Here is a 19,259-nt window from a genome sequence, read left to right as displayed (position 1 = left end):
TATATATATATATATATATATAAAGTAAGCAATGTGAGATATTGGTGGAGTGCTATGAAAATTGCATTCTGTCAGAGCACTGGAGTCTTGCACCAAACTGCTCTGTTTATTCATCACAAGTTTCTTGCAGAAATCTATCAATACACCACAATGTTGAAGAGTGCACCAAGAACTCGGTGCTCTCCTGATCCAGAGAGAGCTGCAGCCGAATTTTCTGATGTCAACAATTTAGTAAGGAGCAAGCTGCAGGTTTAGCCCATTCATGATCAATATATTTAGGGAGAAATAAAATGACCTGTATTTATTTGTAGCCAGTAGTAAGAAGCCTTTTTTGTTCAACATTTTTTGAAGAAAATCCTGCATCTGTTGAATTTATTGACATAGAAGAGTATTGTTAACTTTATTATCATTTTCTGTAGGTTTAAATAGCTAAACAGCATCTTGCATTGGGCCCGCCAATAGGTAGAAACGGCCCTGACCCTGAACCTCTGACTTTGTCCATGACAAGTAGAAAGATTACTGTCTACACTGGCAGGGCAATGAGTCGCATTTCCCACGCACTGTATTCTCATAAACGTGATCCAAAGCTTATTTTTATAGTTTTTTGCAATCAAATGTTTTTATTCAGTACAGTCACACAGGATGGCAGAGCGCTGTTCCAAATTACAAACATAATGCTGAGACATAAGTGTGTGTCCGAGGACCGAAAAACAGAGGAAATACAGAAAAAAGGGTAACAGTAAGAAGGATGTCTGCAGCCTACAAATAAGACACACAGAAACAGACATACACAAACGCACACATAAACGAACAAACAGATAAGAGACATTGACAGAGAGACAGACATAAGGGACCAAACACCAGCACAAATAGAAGCAAGAAGGCTATAGCACAAGTCTACAACAAGGATTTCAAGGATTCAGCAATGTTGAGCCAGGTGTCCAAGGTCTTTTCTGATGGTCCATTTATGCAAGCTGTAGAGAGCTCCAAATATATGAAATCCAAAAAGGAAATGGTCTATGTATGAGTAGACAAGTCATGAGGTGGTTTCCAACGGGTTGCAATTATTTTCTTAGCAGCCGTGAGTCCAGCAAATACAGCACCTATTTGACTTTTAGAGAGGTGAAGGTCAGATAGATCATTCAGAATCAAAACACTGATAGTAACAGATACAGTAACATTAATCTAGGCAGATATTTTGGATGGAATATTGTTCCAGAACTGACAAAACAGGGGCGCAATCTCAGATCATTTGCAGATGTTTACCTCAAACGTTTGGTGACAGAAAGTGCATAAAGGACTGTAAAATACTTTCATGTGGTGCATTTTCCCAGGAGTGAGATATATCCTATGCATGAAATTGTAGCGACTCTGCTGATGGTCTGGATTGCATGATACTTCTGGAATGTAAGACCATCCATGATGCCAGTCAAGATCGGTATTCAGGTCTGGGGAATCGCTTGCCCAGATCCTCTCAATAGGAAGGCCAAAGCGGCCAGGTTTCACCAAAAACTGATAAGCCTGGCTTCCATACCACAAGTTTTTGGCTGCATAGTAAATAAGTCCCAGATAGGATGGATGGGCAAAGATCTCTGCCAGGGGACACTGTATGCCTTGAGTGCTGATCTTAAGCATATTTTTACTCTTCGAGCATATTTTCTTCTGTTTTAGATGAATTGCTATGGTGATTATGTGTTGTGCTTTGTGCGTCAAAAAAGGGTGCAACTCAATACAGTGTAGACACAGACGGAGCACTTACATGGTGCTTACACATGGTGTACAGTAAGTCCAGTTTTAACCATTACAAATGCCATTTAGAGGATTGTATGTCCATTGATGACGACTGATAGGATTGAGATCTGGTGACTGTGGAGGCCATTTGAGTACAGCGAACTCATTGGAGGTTCAAGAACCAGTCTGTGATGATTCCAGCTTTATGACATGGCGCAATATCCTGCTGAAAGTAGCCATCAGAAGTTGGGTACAATGGTCATAAGGGATGGACATGGTCAGCAACAATACTCAGGTAGGCTGTGGCGTTGCAACGAGCCAATTGGTACACAAGGGGCCCAAAGAGTGCCAAGAAATATTCCCACACCATGACACCACCACCACAGCCCAACCGTTGATACAAGGCAGGATGGATCCATGCTTTCATGTTGTAGACGCCAAATTCGACCCTACCATCCGACTGTCGCAGCAGAAATCGAGATCATCAGACCAGGCAACGTTTTTCCAATCTTCTATTGTCCAATTTTGATGAGCTTGTGCAAATTGTAGTCTCAGTTTCCTGTTTTAGCTGAAAGGAGTGGCACCCGATGTGGTCTTCTGCTGCTGTAGCCCATCTGCCTCAAAGTTCGACGTACTGTGCGTTCAGAGATGCTCTTCTGCACACTTGGTTGTAAGGGTGGTTATTTGAGTCACTGTTGCTCTCTCAGCTCGAACCAGTCTGGCCATTCTCCTCTGACCTCTGGCATCAACAAGGCATTTCCGCCACAGAACTGCCGCTCTGGATGTTTTTCTTTTCGGACCATTCTCTGTAAACCCTGAGATGGTTGTGCGTGAAAATCCCAGTAGATTAGCAGTTTCTGAAATACTCAGACCAGCCCTTCTGGCACAACAATCATGCCACGTTCAAAGTCACTCAAATCACCTTTCTTCCATACTGATGCTCGGTTTGAACTGCAGGAGATTCTCTGACCATGTCTACATGCCTAAATGCATGAGTTGCCGCCATGTGATTGGCTGCTTAGAAATTAAGTGTTAACGAGCAGTTGGACGGTGTACCTAATAAAGTGGCCGGTGAGTGTACATTGTATATAAGTGTGTTAACAGCTAAAAAAAAAAATTATAATTTTTCTGTTAAATTACTCTTTAAGCATCTGTTTAACATGTTCAAGGGTGACAATCTGTGATATATTATATACATGGCACAGTGCCTCTCAGTGTATATGCTTCACCATGTTACAGAAGATCAGGAGCCACATTAAGTTAGACTAACTGACAAGGGAAAAATTAAGTCATTGGACACATTTGTCATTTTTGGGGTATTCAGTCAGACTTTAACTCCTTCAACAGGCCGTCTACACGTCTCATTAGAGAGAAGTAGTGCAAAATCATGTGCAGACAAAAACAGTGGAGTGGTAACCTCACTCCTGAATAAAACTGTTGTTCTCTGCAAACCTCTGCACATATTATACGAAGAATCTCTTTCTTACAATATGCCATTTGGTCACAAATGGCATATATTTCCCCCCCCCACCCCCCACCCCCACCCCCCAACCACAATAGAGAAATAACATAATCCTCCCCCACATCCCTTCTAGCCAGAAAGGTAGTGCGCTACAGCCGAGTGAAACGTCGTACTTAGCAAATTGCATTTGAAACCAGTGGGGAATAAATACTACAGATAAAGACTGCTCTAATGTGCTCAAATCCATTAGAAATCTCATATTCACACATAGACAAAATCACATTACAAGACACCCCTAATGTCATTTTGCAGGGTTTTTCCACCAGCATTTGCTGCCAGGGTGAGACTAACATCAAACATAATGGATTTTCGCCTTTCCCATTCTCTCCCCACCTCCCTTCTGTTGTTCATTTGCCTCATGGAGTCCATTCTGTCATATGCTGGTTGAAGTTCTCTTCCAGTAGTCATTGTTGTGGGTGTGAGCTCTATTTTGGGTGGATGTAATGAATTTAGCCAAATAGCTTTAAAGAAGAGACCACTCAACACAGGGGACTGTGGTGAACGTGTTCACTCATCAACCCTGGAGGAACGCTTGGCAGTTCAGTGTTGTTACACTGTATTGCAAAAGTGTTTCATTCCCTTGACTTTCCATGCTTCACTTACTTCACTTAAAAACAGGAGAGCAGATAGGGCAACGAGGAAATAGCATGTGCTGGTTTGAATGGCCTTTAAAGTAAAGCCAAGTGAAGTGATCGACATCTACATCGATTTTCCTTCTTCTGAGGAAAGCTTGAAAGTCTTTGGAGAGGAATAGGATAATTGTTCCACAGACATACAGTACATTAATAACCTTAACCTCTAAATAACTCATGCAAAGGGAGGAGAGGAGAGACTTGATATACAGACTCAATCAGAGTCTGCCAGTTCGGCTTTTCCACTGGTTGCACACTCAATTGGCACACCATGACTCCAGAATGACTGGTTGGAGATCAAACCATCACTGATAGGGGAGGAAGGACAAAAGGGGCAAACTATCCAGCTCTTTTAAAAATGTATGTTGAGTCCTTATCAGAGTTTTGGTTTCCTCTTCCTCTTACAATTTCAGTTTGGCATGATTTATTTTGGGCACAGGGGAGACATATTTGGTTACCATTATATCGAGTAAGATAGTTAGAAACTAGCCTGATGTCCTCTTACTCAGATTCTAGTCAGAATATAAAGAAGTCTACTGCAGAATATGAGTCTGATACTGCTCCATTGGGACATTGGTCATTATTGGGCGTGTTTCAACCGAACCAGGAAAGAAAATGCCTCTGCACTCAATTGGATAGACCTACAACCAATCAGAGCAATGGATTATGTGACGTATGTTGAGCGACACATAGTTGTCATCAGAACTTAACTGCTAGCTACCGCTGATGTTAGCTACTAACTGATAGCCACGGCAGTTCGGAAAACGGCAATGACGTTACATCCATGTTACAGGCTTCACAGCATACATGCATCCCTCGTATGTATCATAAGATAATACCATGATGTATTAATAGAACACATGGTGAACTGTTACCTATATCCGTTATTACAGCCACAGGACCTCGGAAGAACTGTCATATGAGCATGCGAAGTGCAGGACGACATGGGCGGGCGTAGTCCCGCGGGTATGTTTGCGATCATCATTATGTCACTGTCCCACCCTGACAATTTGATTGGTCCTAACAGCTCATAGTTGCTCCACAATGGATCAAGTCCAGAGCAAATTTCCCGACCTCAAATGTTACTAAGTTCGGTTGGCATCCAGGCTAGTTAGAAACCCTATGTGAAAGAAATCTCTACTAAGCTAGACTCAAACTGGTCTTTGGGAAAATAATTTGAAAATAAACAAAAAACCAAGAGAGAGGTCAAATTATCCGAAATGTACAAGTTGAAGACAATATGCAGCAATTAAACTCTATGTCCAACAAACTGGTTTACTTTGCTTCTATTCACACTCACTTCTATTCACACTACAACATGAGTTGTAAATAACCAAGCAAATTAATTAGAAAGGAAAAGTGACAACATGCGAAACAAACAATTCATAACCGTAGTTTAGACCTTTACTTCACTCACACATTCAAACAAAAATGACTAATATTCTCCAGCCCCAATATTAACTGTGAAACAGTGTGTCTCAGGAATGCCTAGAACCCGTTAAGTCAATATTGGATTAGATGCTGAATTGAGACCATCTACTTTTAAGAATTAAATATCCAGGAAGATGGACTAACTTACACTCACTAATTAGGAGATCACAAGCAATCCTTTCAGAGAGAGTTGGAGCATTTTAATGAGGTTTAATGACTTGTTGATTGGTTGGCTGGTGTTTGTTTAGAAAGGTGCACAAAGCAGATGTGCTAGAAGAAGTTTAAAAAACAAACTCCCTTCACTCACTCCCTCATCTGCCTTCCTCTGGTACCCACTGTGTATTACGCTATACAATGACAGAAGTGTGTGGGTGTACTACTGAGGCAAGGTTTGTGTGCACATGTGTACTTATCTAGAGCTGCCCTCCACAATCAACCAACCCCCAGTCCAGTTCATACATACACCCCTGCACCCATACACACAAACATCTGTACAGGCTACTTCAGAAGCCTAGCCCCAGACAGGGTGAGCAGATCAATCAATTACATCTCTGCTCCAGCAATCAAACAAGGTTATTATCAGGCAGCAGCTCACCGACCTGGAAAGGCCTGGCCAATCAAAGGCTGCTGTGATGTGGGGGCTCGCGCTCACTCATGTGACAGTAACGCAGAATGACAGCTCTTGTTGTCATGGGATAGAAGGATGGAAACAGGAAAGACTGAGGCTGGACTAAAAGAAGAAACAGAAGGAAATGTGTGTGACAGGAACAAGAGAATATCTGTAAATTGCACATCTCTGGCACTCTGTCTTTACCTTGACGTAACCCTCAGAAAGAGAGGAGAAGATAAGAATGCAGTTTTTCAGTATGTCATTTCTTTTCAGGATATCACTTTTTTGAAGGTTGTAAAACTCCTGTTTTGCTATTTTTTGTTTGGCTTTCCATCCCTGAAAAATTACAGAAAAAAAGAACACAAACAGAAGATAAAGGGACGTGGCGGAAAGCAACACATGGTAAAAACATCTCTTCATCGGGGATCAGTAATTCTCTTCTTGGCAGCAGCTCCCTCTGGCATTTATACAATAAACATTCAGGGCATTCTGTTCTCCCACTTCTGTCCTTTCATAGCAACAGGTCTGAAGAACCATATTAGGCTTAATTAAATTACTGTACACTCAAAAAATGGGGACTTTCATTAAATTATAGTTGGTAACACAACACATGCGCGCGCACGCACACACACACACACACACACACACGCACACAAATCTCTCGAGACCACAATCTAATCTCTTTGAAAAGCAGCCAATCTGCGACAATCGGGCACTGTGGGGGACAACATTGACGAAGATGGCATGACTGTGTGAACATCTGCATGATTATGACCTGGTCATCTGGACAAGCTACAAAGACATAGGCATGTGTGTGCTTGTATGTGTTTTGTGTGTATCTAAGGCACGTATAAATGTTTTGTCTTTGTGTCTGGGTACAATTTTTTGCCTCTAATCTGACCAGGCAACAAATCCCAAGATCTGCTATTTTCCCCACACACAGACCTAAAACCTCGGGAACCTTCAAAGCAGACTTCATGAGAAGTCCACTGCTGAGCGTTCAAACAAACTAGACCCCCTTAAGCTCCAACTGACGACTGTCTGCTTCACGAGTCTGCCGGACAGGTTGCCCTGGGAACCGAGTCGGATTCCATAATGGGATGGATAAACACAATCAAAGAGTTTATCCACCTTCTATAGCCAGAGAAAAGACCCCCACAAAGATACACACAATATATGGTGTGCGTGCGTGTGTGTGTGTGTGTGTGTGTGTGTGTGTGTGTGTGTGTGTGTGTGTGTGTGTGTGTGTGTGTGTGTGTGTGTGTGTGTGTGTGTGTGTGTGTGTGTGTGTGTGTGTGTGTGCGGGAGAGTGAATTATGGTGTGTCATGCCCAAAGTGTGTATGTCTGTCTCTGTGCATGCTCGTGCTTGTAAGACATGAGGAGATTGAAAACTCTGCACCTTGCTAAAAAGTGGCTGAAGTTGCAATTTTGGAAAGCGATAAAACCAGCAGTGTTATTTACAACGTGTGTGTGTGTGCGTGCGTGAGTGAGTGAGTTGTCCTATGAGGAGGGTATCAGAGAGATAAAAGGAATAAAGATACAGCAGTGCGGCAGCTAGTGACAGGCAGGAGCACCTGACAGATTCATGGAAAACTGGCATTGTGTTTTGCAGACATCGAGCAGCTTTACTTTTCTATACACTTTCAATCTGTCTCCTGCTGCTCTCCTTCCATGTGTATTTTTGTTTCTTGCTCTTGGCCGTCATGTGTCAGGTTTAGCGATAGTTTAACACAAATTGCTGCATTATTTATGATTTAGTAGGAGTGAGCAGATATCCCTCAGAGGCAAATAAGTACCTACTTAGACATACTAACCGTGAACCGTGTTCTAATGCAAAAACAACAGATACATTTTAACAATACATTCGGATTCAAAGCTGATCAATATGATTCAGTTTTAAGGCGATTCACTCTTAAGATAACATGTCTCCTTGAACAGAATACAATACCAGTAACTAATAAAAAAAAAAAGAATATTTTACTTCTTATTTTAAGTACTATTTATCTCAAGAACTAATGCCCCCAACATACTGCTGTACCAACAGTACAAGGGATTTTACTGTACTGCTATACCAACAATACTAAACAGTACTAAAAAGCTAAGTCAAATTAGGTACCATTTAAAAGTTTAGAATCATCTGCGACAAAAGCTTGATTGGGTACAGTGAGATGGCTGAGAGGATTACTCTATATTTTTGAATTGTCATTCATGCTTTTACAATGTAGAAAGTCCTCTTTACATATAGATGGTATTTTGTATGAAGGGCTTGTTTTGTACACGGAGAACAATACGCTTTATGGTAAATCCCGACTATTGAAAGACCTATTTAAATAGGAACAGACTCTTATGTCAGTGTCAAGTGCACAATAATGGCCATAACAAGCTGGAATTAACAGGCGTGTTGCCTTAAAAAAACTATTCTCTAAATTTCAATAGAAATAGGTTAGTGCTATTGGAATTGGAGCAGGAACTATCAGCTGAACATACTATGGACCGATAAATCACAGTTTAAATCTATTCAATCTAACCACTGAGTAGACTGCAGAGGACCCAAAGAAAACCGGTTACTAAAATATTTAGAGTTAGAGCCCAATTGCACGGTTGGGGTTCAATAATGATCATGGGTCACTTACGCTTTTCTGGACTGGAAAATGGAAGGGTATTTGGGGTAAAAATGGTTCTAACAGTATTCTCCCGTCATGCAACACGGGAGTGTACTAAGAGCAACTAAAAGTAAGTTTTTAATTGTTTAATTCTTCTTCTTTTGGAGAAGGTAAATAATAAATTAGGTGTCTAAATTATACTGTTTGTATCTATATTAAAATAGCCATTATTGAAGGAAAGAAGGAAAAATCTATATAACAGGTGACTCCAAACTTTTGAACGGTATTGGATGTTTCTGAAAAATTAGCAGGACATACACAGACCAACCTCATTAGCAACCCGAACACACAGTTGCCAGAAATCTGCAGCTGTATTGACGTCACAAAGAATGTAGCCAAATGTCTTTCTCAGACTCAGATCAATTTTCAGATACCTACTGGTTCCACCCTATTATTCAGTAGTCTAGTTCCTTGCCATCCTCTATTTTCATTTTGTGCAGCATACTGCAGATGTGTGAACGTGGACGTGCACATAAACAAAGCAACCCAACATGCCACCAGCATACATGCCCTCTCAGAGCCTTTCTATTACTCTGCATTTTCTTTCTTCTCCCTTAGACTTATCTCTTTCTAGTCTCATCCTCCCTGTCCATTTGTATTTTTTTTTATCATCCTTTCCTTTGTGTTTTTCTTTGATTCCCTTCCATCTGCTCTCTTCTCTCTGTTGTTGGTTTCTTTCTTCTCCAATCTTTATCTCTCTTTCTCTGACCTTTCCAGTGTAAAATCCTTCTTCCACCTGATTCCCAACTATGCTCCCAGTTTTTAAATGGGCGTGGGTTAGAAAGAGAGAGATAGGGAAGGTGCTATTTACTGAGGAAAATCCTCCTGAACGAGTGAGAAAAGATTAGAAGAGTGAGCAAGGGCTGGCAGAGCAAACCAGCGTGTAAGACTTAAGAAGAGACGTCCATGCTGCATTTTAATAGCAGAAGCGCAGACATCTCTTTGAGGTGACTACAGATATTTTTGTTGAAGGAAAACTGTAGCCTTCACCAGTAATTATAATGGTGCCGCCAGCCTAAATGAAGGTTAGGGTTGAACCATAAATTCTTTTTGCCATTTTCATTTCTGCCACTGTGGGGGATTTGCATATTTGAAATAGGTCATACACACGCTAACTCAGTGGGCAACTAGTACAAACAGTATTGTCACAAAAATTAATTTTATAAGGTGCGTAGTGAATCAACATCATAAAAGACTATAATTGCAGGACTTACGTGGATCATAAATACCTGAGTAATGGGCGCCATTTTCATTTTAGCAGCAGGGAGCGTATGGACAGTGACTACTGCAGCACTACTTTGACAGAGATAGCAATAAACACACTTGATTTTCTGTCTGCTCATCATTAGTAAACAATAAACACGGAGATACACGCAGATGACTAGGCTATCATAATAACTGCCTGCTACAATGGCTTGACATACTGGGTCACCTTCTGGCCTTCATAATTAGTTTGGCTTATGATCTTTAGTGTTGCATTGACTATTTAAGGTGACAAACTGTACCTTGGACCCTGCTGTAGATCTGATATTGGTCTCACACTTAAAACAATTAAACAAAATGCACACTATGCAATGGTGCATCCGGTCTATGAACAGGACAGAAAATCACAACACAAAATCATAACAATCAAACTTTTAAAGCTGGATGTGTTCTCCTTAATTAATGAATGGATTGATTAGCAAGGTAAAAGTAATATTCTGAATCATCCCACACACTTCTAATTTTAGGTTTTATCATAAATAATGAAATTTGGCACAGCAGAGGTCTTCATCTTCAAGAAATATCGTTTAAAAATGCAACCATGCTAGCAGCTAAATAATTTGGGAAAAATACATTTAAAAACCTTCTTTAAAATATAGTCCATTTGATCTTTTACTTTTTCGATTGGTGTGTGCTACTCAGGAGGGCCGTTAATGAGAGTGTGAAATTAGTGCTGAATCATGGTATGTTAAGTTTTCACCACAGGCTACAGCAGTGGGAGGCAGAGCCCTTCTGTTTCCTGTCATATAGCTTTCTATCCGTTACTTATTCCTTTCATTGCTTGTTCCATTGTCCTTCCCTTTCTGCTTCCCCCGAGCGCTCTCTGTCAATCACCAACCCTCTGACTCTTCTCTCTCAACCATGGACACTTACAGCAGACCCAACTCTGAGTAGACCTTGTTTGAATTCAAATATCTATACATCAACATGAGTATTTTGTAATAAAGTAATGCTATGAGTGCATACAAAGAGCTCTTCACTCAATCAGCAGTGAAGGGTTCAATCTAGTACACCTACCAGTCTCAGACCAGCAAGATCAGATTTCCTTTATGTTTTGTTATACAAATACACAGACAGCAATAACATGCAAGAACATACACGCACATAAGGGTTCTTAGTCAAATTTTGAATGAGACACAGTAAATAATTTCAAAACATGACAAAAATGTTTAAATTAGTTGTCCCCACTGGTCTTTTTAAAGTTAGGGCCACAAAATCTATCTGTAGTCAAAACTAGTAATTAAATGCAAAATGAAGTGGATTTGTTATGATAAAAATTGTACCCGCTAATTAACTCAGATATAGCAACACAAGAACTCTGCTGAACGTTAGGCTTTACCTACACACGCAAAAACACACTGTCACAGACCAAAACATAGAGATCTCCAGGCATGGCCATGCCTGGTGATCATGTGAATGGCGAACAGGGAGAGATGAAGCTGAAGCTTTTCAAAATGCCAACCTCGTCAAGAGAAAAGGGGTATAAATATCACCCAAATGTCAGCAGGAGACCCCACAAGTCAAACTAAATTGGCTGCTACATGCACAAACACGACCCTATGACTGCCCTATATTTGTGTGTGCATCTTTAAAGACATACAATCTACACTCTGACGCATTGGGTTGTATTGCTATCCTTGGCTGATATCCTGCGAGGGGTAATGTTTTGTCAATCTTGAAGTCATACAGTCCTCTCTGACAGAGACTTAACCAAACCAACTAACATGCACATACAACTCACATGCAAGATTTAAACTGTCTTTGGCCTTCTCCAAAAACACACACAGACAGACTTAACAGATAGATTGATTTTACTTAACGATTGATCTGAGGTTCAGCAGATATAGAAATAACAGTAATTGTGTCTACCTCACAATATGAAGTACATTGGATAGCAATATACATATTGTACATTGCACTCAGGCAATACAAATATAGGGAGAAAGGCCAACGTTGGCGATGAGTACATAAAGAAAAGCCCACTCTACACTACTCCCCTTCATTATAATCCTTCCAATTTCTGGCATTTAGCCAGGGATAGGTTGTGGTGGCAGTAAACTAACCAAGGTAAGACAGATGTCCTCCTCCCCAGCCCCCGCCTCTGGCTCTTCCTGGTGGATCCTGCAGCCTTCCAAGACCAGGTGGGATGTAAAATCTCTCCAACACATTCCGGATCACAGATGCAGATATGCAATTCTGCTCACTCACCTTTGGGTAACTTCGCTTTACTAAGCATAACATTGGCAAACCTGAATACTTGGTATCATGAAGCTTTTTTTCAGCAGTTTTAGTTAACTCTGGTTCTGAGCACATTCTTGCAAAAGAGGTGCCATTCTTAATTACAAGCCAATCACATGTGGCATCATCTGAACCATGAATGGAGTACTATAATGACTTGTGGTGAAATGGTAATGCCCACAGGGAAATTAGGTTAATGCGCCAGCAGAAAGTGATATTCAGAGATGAGAAAGCTAGAATGTAATCACACAAGTAAAATAAAATGAGAAGCTTAGCCTTACATTTGTATTTGAATGAATTCCAAATATAAAAAGTATGGCTAGGGCTATGAACGAATGTGCAAATTATGATACAAGCCCTTTAATTATTCTGATAGGTAATGACACATTTTGATTTGATTCTCTGATGTTAACCCTCTGGACCAGGTTAGCTGTGCAACATTATCATGGTTATCATGGTGATCTATCATAATTAAAAGCGAGTAAGCTTTGTGATACTAGAAAAGCAAGCCCAATAGCTGGCTAACCCACTAATCTTGTTTCATGATACAAGCCCCAGGATGGAATCCACAATGCTTCTCATGACTCTGAGGCTTAACATTACAATGTAATGTTGTGTTGTACATACATGACAAAGTAACCACTGGAAGGTAGAACATCATCGTATAACATTTTTCAATGATGGCATTCGCAAAGATTTGAAAAAACAGACACAACAATAATAAAGTAGGTTTGAATTAGGAGGAAAAAGATAAATATACCGCAACACCTAAAACATTGAAACATTTGCAATCAAATATTAAGACCCTGATGTCTCATATGCCCACACATTGCCACACGCACCACCAATTTCCTGTGCCGCAACCCCCAACTGCTTGTGCCATTAAAGCTGCCATGAGCTGCATGGCTGACTGCAGGAGGTGTAGTGATCCATCAGTGGAGTGCCAGAGCTTTGCCATTAGAAAACCATCTGCAAGAAACAGCGCTCCGTTGGCACTACAAATCTGGAGAGGGCAAGTTAGAGGGAGAGAGAGGGAGAGAGAGAGCGAGGAGAGGGCTCTGTGTACAAGACAGTTTGGTGTGATTGATATGAACCATTACAGACAACATGGGAGAGGTGAGCAGAAAGCTAGTCACCGTCTTAGTTTTGCTCATTTGTTCAGACAAAATCTTCGCCAGACCTACGGTGAACAGGTGTTGAACATCAACATGTGTGTGCGTGTGTGTCAGAGAGAGAATGTAAGTGTGTAAGAGAGGGAGAGAGACGGACTGAGAGAACGATTCAGGGCCAATGCATTGTAAAGGCACATAAACACACAGGCAACCACCTGCAAAGAAAGACATTAGAGCACGCATTGACAAATGCATGCACAACTTCAGCACGCACACACACCAACATAGACGGTGCTTACTCTCTAAAACCAGCTTTCAAAGACCATCACTCAATCAAACAAAAGTTAACAAGACAACTGACAGCTTAGGTTAGTGGGGATGTGATGAAGGGCAAAAGGATCTGATAGATGCAGTGCAATCTATCTTAAATAAATTAACCGTCTGATTTTCTGCGATGTGATTCCATACCATTTAGTAGTCAGCCAAACGTTTAGTGGTCAGGGTATATGGTACGTATCATTTAATTGCGAGTATATAAGAAATTCTAAAACAAAACAACTGTCTGTATTGGCCTTTTTTCAACTTTGTGGAGCCAACCAGCAAGTTAGCTACCTCATACAGTAGTACAGTTACTACCCAGATGGCTTGTGTGAAGCTATAGCACTCCATTGTCTGTCTGAATATTCAAGATACTTTTACAGTCAATACATCCGTCAACTGACAACTTTATACAAATTTAAGGGATGAAAAAAGTGTTTACCAAAACTAAACACTCATACTTCCTCTATGCATAAAAACAGTGCACCTTAAAATTGGAAGTAGGAAACATCTCTGTTTAATGGATCCTAGAAGGTAATGTATCACTGCATAGAGGCCAATTCAATTAAATCACTTCACTATTAGATTTACACGACTCGCCTGGGACCACAGCGCTGTATAGAAAACTACCAGACATACAGAACATTGCAACAAAGACAACCCTTCACAATACTCAAATTTGATGGGAAATTAAGGCGGGGGTGGCAGTCAATCCCAATTCCTGGATATTATCAACAAAACATTTGGAACTTAAGGTACAGTATATTACATCTTGTTTGATTTACGATATCCCACTAAACATTAAAAAGGTTGAAATCGATAGACAGTCAGTAAGAGGCCATGTAATATAATTAGTTTACATTTTACTGGTATTGAGTCATGCCCCAGCCGTCATTTGTCTCGAATGTCTTGGCCATGCCTCTCTGACAGACCAGTATGATGCTAGCGGTCCTTTCACACAACTTGTAAAGTTAATTAAATCCTGCCCAAACCAGGAAAGACAGCAGGCTCTGTCGGTCATTAACTTTATTTTAATCTGATCCAATTAAGTTGCTTATTGCTGGACATCAGAAGTGTCGTACAACAGAATGTCCAAATGTTAAGCATGCCCATATATTAAAAGCACCAGTGTAATGTTTCTGTCCACAAAATATACCAGAATGACACTTTAGTGATGATATAACTACATCTTGGGTGGTCAGATTGCTGTAACTGTTTTATCGACTTGCCTCGTTCATCTACTGCAAAACGCACAGCAACGGCTTGTCTGAAATTATGATCATTTAGTTCATCTTAATTTATTTTGCTTGTGACTCTGCTCAGTCCACAGTTGTCGCACTAGTTCAGCACTTACTCATACAATAGGGGGTGTCTGATTGTAGATGAGTAACTATAGACTTGTTGTTTTGTGTTGCTGATCACATTCCTGATAAACTAGAAACACATCCTGAAACCACATCCAAATCCATTTTTGGCTGGATATGCAGTGTATCACTGAAGTACCTGAGAAGAGGCTGGAATATGGCGGTGATGTTCCTTGCTCCTGGTTTACACACAAACTTCATTTCTCCCCCTTCGATCAGGTTGTCATCAGCACCACCTAGAAGACATAACAGACAGGACTTGCACAATATGTAAAATGTATATGTGGGAATCATATATAAGATGACATTGACAGAGGATGCAGGTGGTTCTGAAGATGTGCTTTCCAATAGGCCAGCCAGACTCAAAACTTAACAATCATGGCCATGCTGGGTCCAACCAACCCCAACAGTGCCGTTATGAATAACCCTGAATTTTGCTCTCCCTGAAATCCAACAATGATGTTCCCTCCATTAATAAAATATATTTTTTGAAACCTTACATTTTTGCAACACTCTCAAATATTTAAATATTCCGTCGGTACAGGTGCACAACTTCAGCCCTAATAAACATCACTCAATCAGTGAAGCTCTCCATCACAAATCTAAATGCATCCCATATGCTCGCACTCCTTCATGCCCCTGCCTCACTGCATGCACCCATCACAGCTAACAGGGTTAATCAGAAAATCATTGCCATGTTACATGCTCAGAAAAGAGTTAGACAGTGAGGGGAGGGGGCTGCAGACGGGGAGAGAGGGGAGATCATAGGGGAGAAGAGGAACACCAAAGCTCATTACCTCCACTCATCTTAAAGTAATCAATGTAATTGATGGAGAAGAAATTGCGGCTTGTTGTCAATACAGCTAACTGCAAAGCAAAGATTGTCTGTCTGTCTTTGTGTGTGTGTGTGTGTGTGTGTGTGTGCATGCGTTCAGGTTTTGAAAGAATACCATGCATTAATGCACACACACGCCTATGCATATGTTTATACAGTGTTTGCAGATGAAGATATAAATAAGAACAGTGAAGGGAGAGCAGCCGTGTGGCATTCCTACCTTATGCAGTGGAGAAAATGTTATTCATTAGAATTTCATGATTTAAGTTTGTTAAGTCCCACAGCACTCAGCACCAATATATCCATGAGACTGGAAAAACAAGACCATGCAATAAATATAACCTTCTAGATTCAAAACCAAAGGACTCTGATACATTAACAATTGAGCGCTGTGTGTGGGTAAACCTTTAGGGGAAAAAAAGTTTGCTTTCAAAATTTTAAGGCTCTGTAAGATCCACATGCCCACTGAACTTTCATGTTGAAATGGGTTGTGAGTTGGTGTCAAGTGTACAGAGTAAGTTAAGAAAAGAAACTGGACATAACTCAAATAAGACGGCAATCCAAGCTATATTGATAAGGTTTTGAAAAGGGTAAGGTTGTGTGTGCATGTGTGTTCTGAAATGGTGAGATTTCTGTTTGGCACAAAGCCTTGCTCTGCGCTTTTCTTCAGTTTCATTAGTATGTCCAATACGACCTTGCAAAGCTTGTGTGATATATAACACAAAGACACTTTTTCCATAGTGCGAAAGCCTGTTCCGAATTTTCATGCATTGCCTGCGTAGCCTTGCATTCAAATGCATATCAACCCATTGTTCCCCATGCCGGGCCCCCATGATAAATTTCTAATGGAACAAGTTTCGTTTGAAAAGTATGGCAGACAACACTCTGCGTATTTTCATTAAAATGACAAGAGAAGCTTTCACTTCATCCAAAACTTTCAAATCAAGGGTTTCTGATTCTGATCTGTAGCCATATTTGCCTGCACGGTAAGCCCACATTTGCGTTGCTAAGTGGAGACGGAGATGAGGTCCAATTCGCTTAAACTCTTTTTCTCCATCTCTCCATCCATTCATCCCTCCTTTGGTGCCAATTCAATTAAGACTCAATTACAGGCTCCTAAACAAAGCTACCGCCAACGCACTCTCTTGCTCATCCTCCCTCTCTCCCAGGGCTCTCTCTGTGTCTCTCTCTCTCTTTCTCTCTCTCAATGAACGTGGAAAGAGCTGGCTAAACTTTTGTTTTCTCGTCATCAACTTGCAAACATTCAAGTTCCCATGAATAACAACATGTCACAGACTCTTGGGAAGTTAGCGCTACCTGTCTGCTCCAAGAACCATGTCTAACCGGCAACCAACCACCCCCCACCCACACCCACACCCCAAATTGACTACCATGTATGTATTCCAAATGACAGTGACCAATTTAATTTCATGCTCTAAACATGTGCATCCTTGTCAGACAAAGAAGCGAGGAAGATACCTCATTGATCCATGGGGTCTGGGACCAGCTGCCAACAGGGCATAGCACTGATGAATATTAAATAGACCAGCATAAATATGCATGGGATTGTTCAGAGTTGTCTAGACGTGACAGGGTGGCTTCGGTTTCAGGTCAGGATGCCACCAAACTGCTGCCAGCCGTCTCTCAAAATAATGTGTAAAAGTGCCATTTTGTTTTTGTGTGCTTGAGTATTCGTTAAGTGTTGTCTGGATGAGTGTCTGCCCATTTCAGTCCCTTGGTGTGTGGTCTGATCCAGGATTAGTGGGAGGGGTGAGTGGAGGTGTGGTGCTCAGTGGGACGGCAACTGAAAGCTGGAAAGGAAGAAGCGACACATTCTAATGTGGCCAAATCTGCCTGAAATCCCCCTCGAGGACCACTGCTCCGTCTGCAACACACACGCCGAAGCAGACATGACATACACAACTTCTATCCATAACAACATCCATGGATTTAGGTACAAACAGACTGGTATGTATACACATATGGTAAAATGGCTTTACACGCACATGCACACAAGTGATGTACTGAGACAGATTCTAAAATAAAGGGATCAACCTAAACTACACAGATACCATATGCTAAAACAGACTCACACAGTGACACCCATCCCGCCCCCTGTGGGGCCTTAGCACGCGTTCCCCAGCCCACATGTAATCAAGTCAGGCAGTGACTTAGTGAAATTGCATTAGCTACACTTTTCTGGGCTTGATGAGAAACGGGTTTGATCCTGTGATGAATTCCGGCCCTGCCTGGATTTAGGCAGGAAAAGAACGAACGTGTGATGCCTTCTTTAACACACTCCAACATCTCCTGGGACCAGAGTGTTTCTGCATGCATCTCCGAGTGTGTCAGAGAGGGCGAGATGAGGAAATCCAGACAGGCGGGCAAAGGAACAGTCATAATCCCTAATTTACAAGTGGTTTGATTCAGCTTTGTGTCTGCAATCTAAATCTGGGTGCCTGTATGGAAAAAAAGACAGAAGTTAGTCCACATACTCATAATTCCTTGTTTGAGGGTGTATGTGTATACATGTACAGCACTGCCACATATATAGCAATATACAATAATTAAATAAATATTTGGATTCAATGTGCAAATATTTGAAAAGGTATCTTGAAACTCATTTGGCTTTTCCTCGTTTTATATTGTCATCTGTAAAAGTATTTTCTAATTATTAATAGTCTTAGAAGGGATATAACTTACGTTAGCTTGCTAGTATCTCTGATTGTAACGGACTCACAATCATGCTGCACACACACAACATAGGTTTACAAAAGTGAAAACAATTGGCTGTGCTGGTATAGACAGCACGTGTGGGATTTAACATCAAAATATCAAGTTTAATTTTTGACAGGTAGGATTCTACAAAGAGTGAGGCAGTGCTTTTCCTTTGATTGAGGCACCTCATCTGTACCACTAGCCAGCAACATATCAAATAATCCAATTTCCAACCTCAATAGGCTCATTTGTCTGTAGCAGTTATGCTATGGAAATTAGTTTGGGAATGATCAATTCAGGTAATATTCTCCATGTACAACTCACATACATAAATGTGCGTGTGTGAGTGAGTGAGTGCGTGCGTGCGTGCGTGCGTAAGAATCAGACTGGCAGTCGGCTGCATTTTCAGAGAGTTGAAACTTGCGGATTTAATAAGAATGATTTCCGTGTCAATAATACATGACTCTCTGGTCAATTCCGGGCATCCCATTCCACTCAGACTGTCTTCATGTCTGATTGGGTCTTAACGAGAGCCTTCTATTATTAATCTTAATTTGATGGGATGGTATCTGCTGCTCCACCAACCAGGAGACCAGATCCATCCGATATAACGATATAAATATATAATAATATAAATAAATTCAGGTGTAAATTGAGTTGGATTAATTATTAAAAGTCTCACTGTGGCAAACAGTGTGTCTCTGTGGTCTTGAGTTTAATGAATGCACATCTGTCAGTGGTGGTATGACAACAATGCACACCAGAAGCAGAATGAATATTAATTGCACAGAATGTCTCTTTTGAGACATGAGGAAGAGTCA

The 19,259-nt window shown here is 40.9% G+C and overlaps 1 protein-coding gene across 2 annotated transcripts in view; it reads right to left on the bottom strand.

Annotated features, from left to right (window-relative positions):
- The window catches only part of exoc4 (exocyst complex component 4), a 122,606-nt gene that overhangs the window by 63,652 nt on the left and 39,695 nt on the right, over positions 1-19,259 (bottom strand). For both annotated transcript variants that reach the window (XR_004327697.1, XM_032504985.1), the window contains exon 11: positions 15,025-15,121. Coding sequence is in view for 1 of the 2 variants with exons in the window: in XM_032504985.1 (XP_032360876.1) it covers positions 15,025-15,121 (97 nt within the window). In the remaining variant the exon portion in view is untranslated. The remainder of the gene's footprint in view (positions 1-15,024; positions 15,122-19,259) is intronic.

Source organism: Etheostoma spectabile, chromosome 23 (genome assembly GCF_008692095.1).
Source record: "Etheostoma spectabile isolate EspeVRDwgs_2016 chromosome 23, UIUC_Espe_1.0, whole genome shotgun sequence".
Lineage (NCBI taxonomy): Eukaryota > Metazoa > Chordata > Actinopteri > Perciformes > Percidae > Etheostoma > Etheostoma spectabile.
This window is presented reverse-complemented; position numbering and strand designations above follow the sequence as displayed.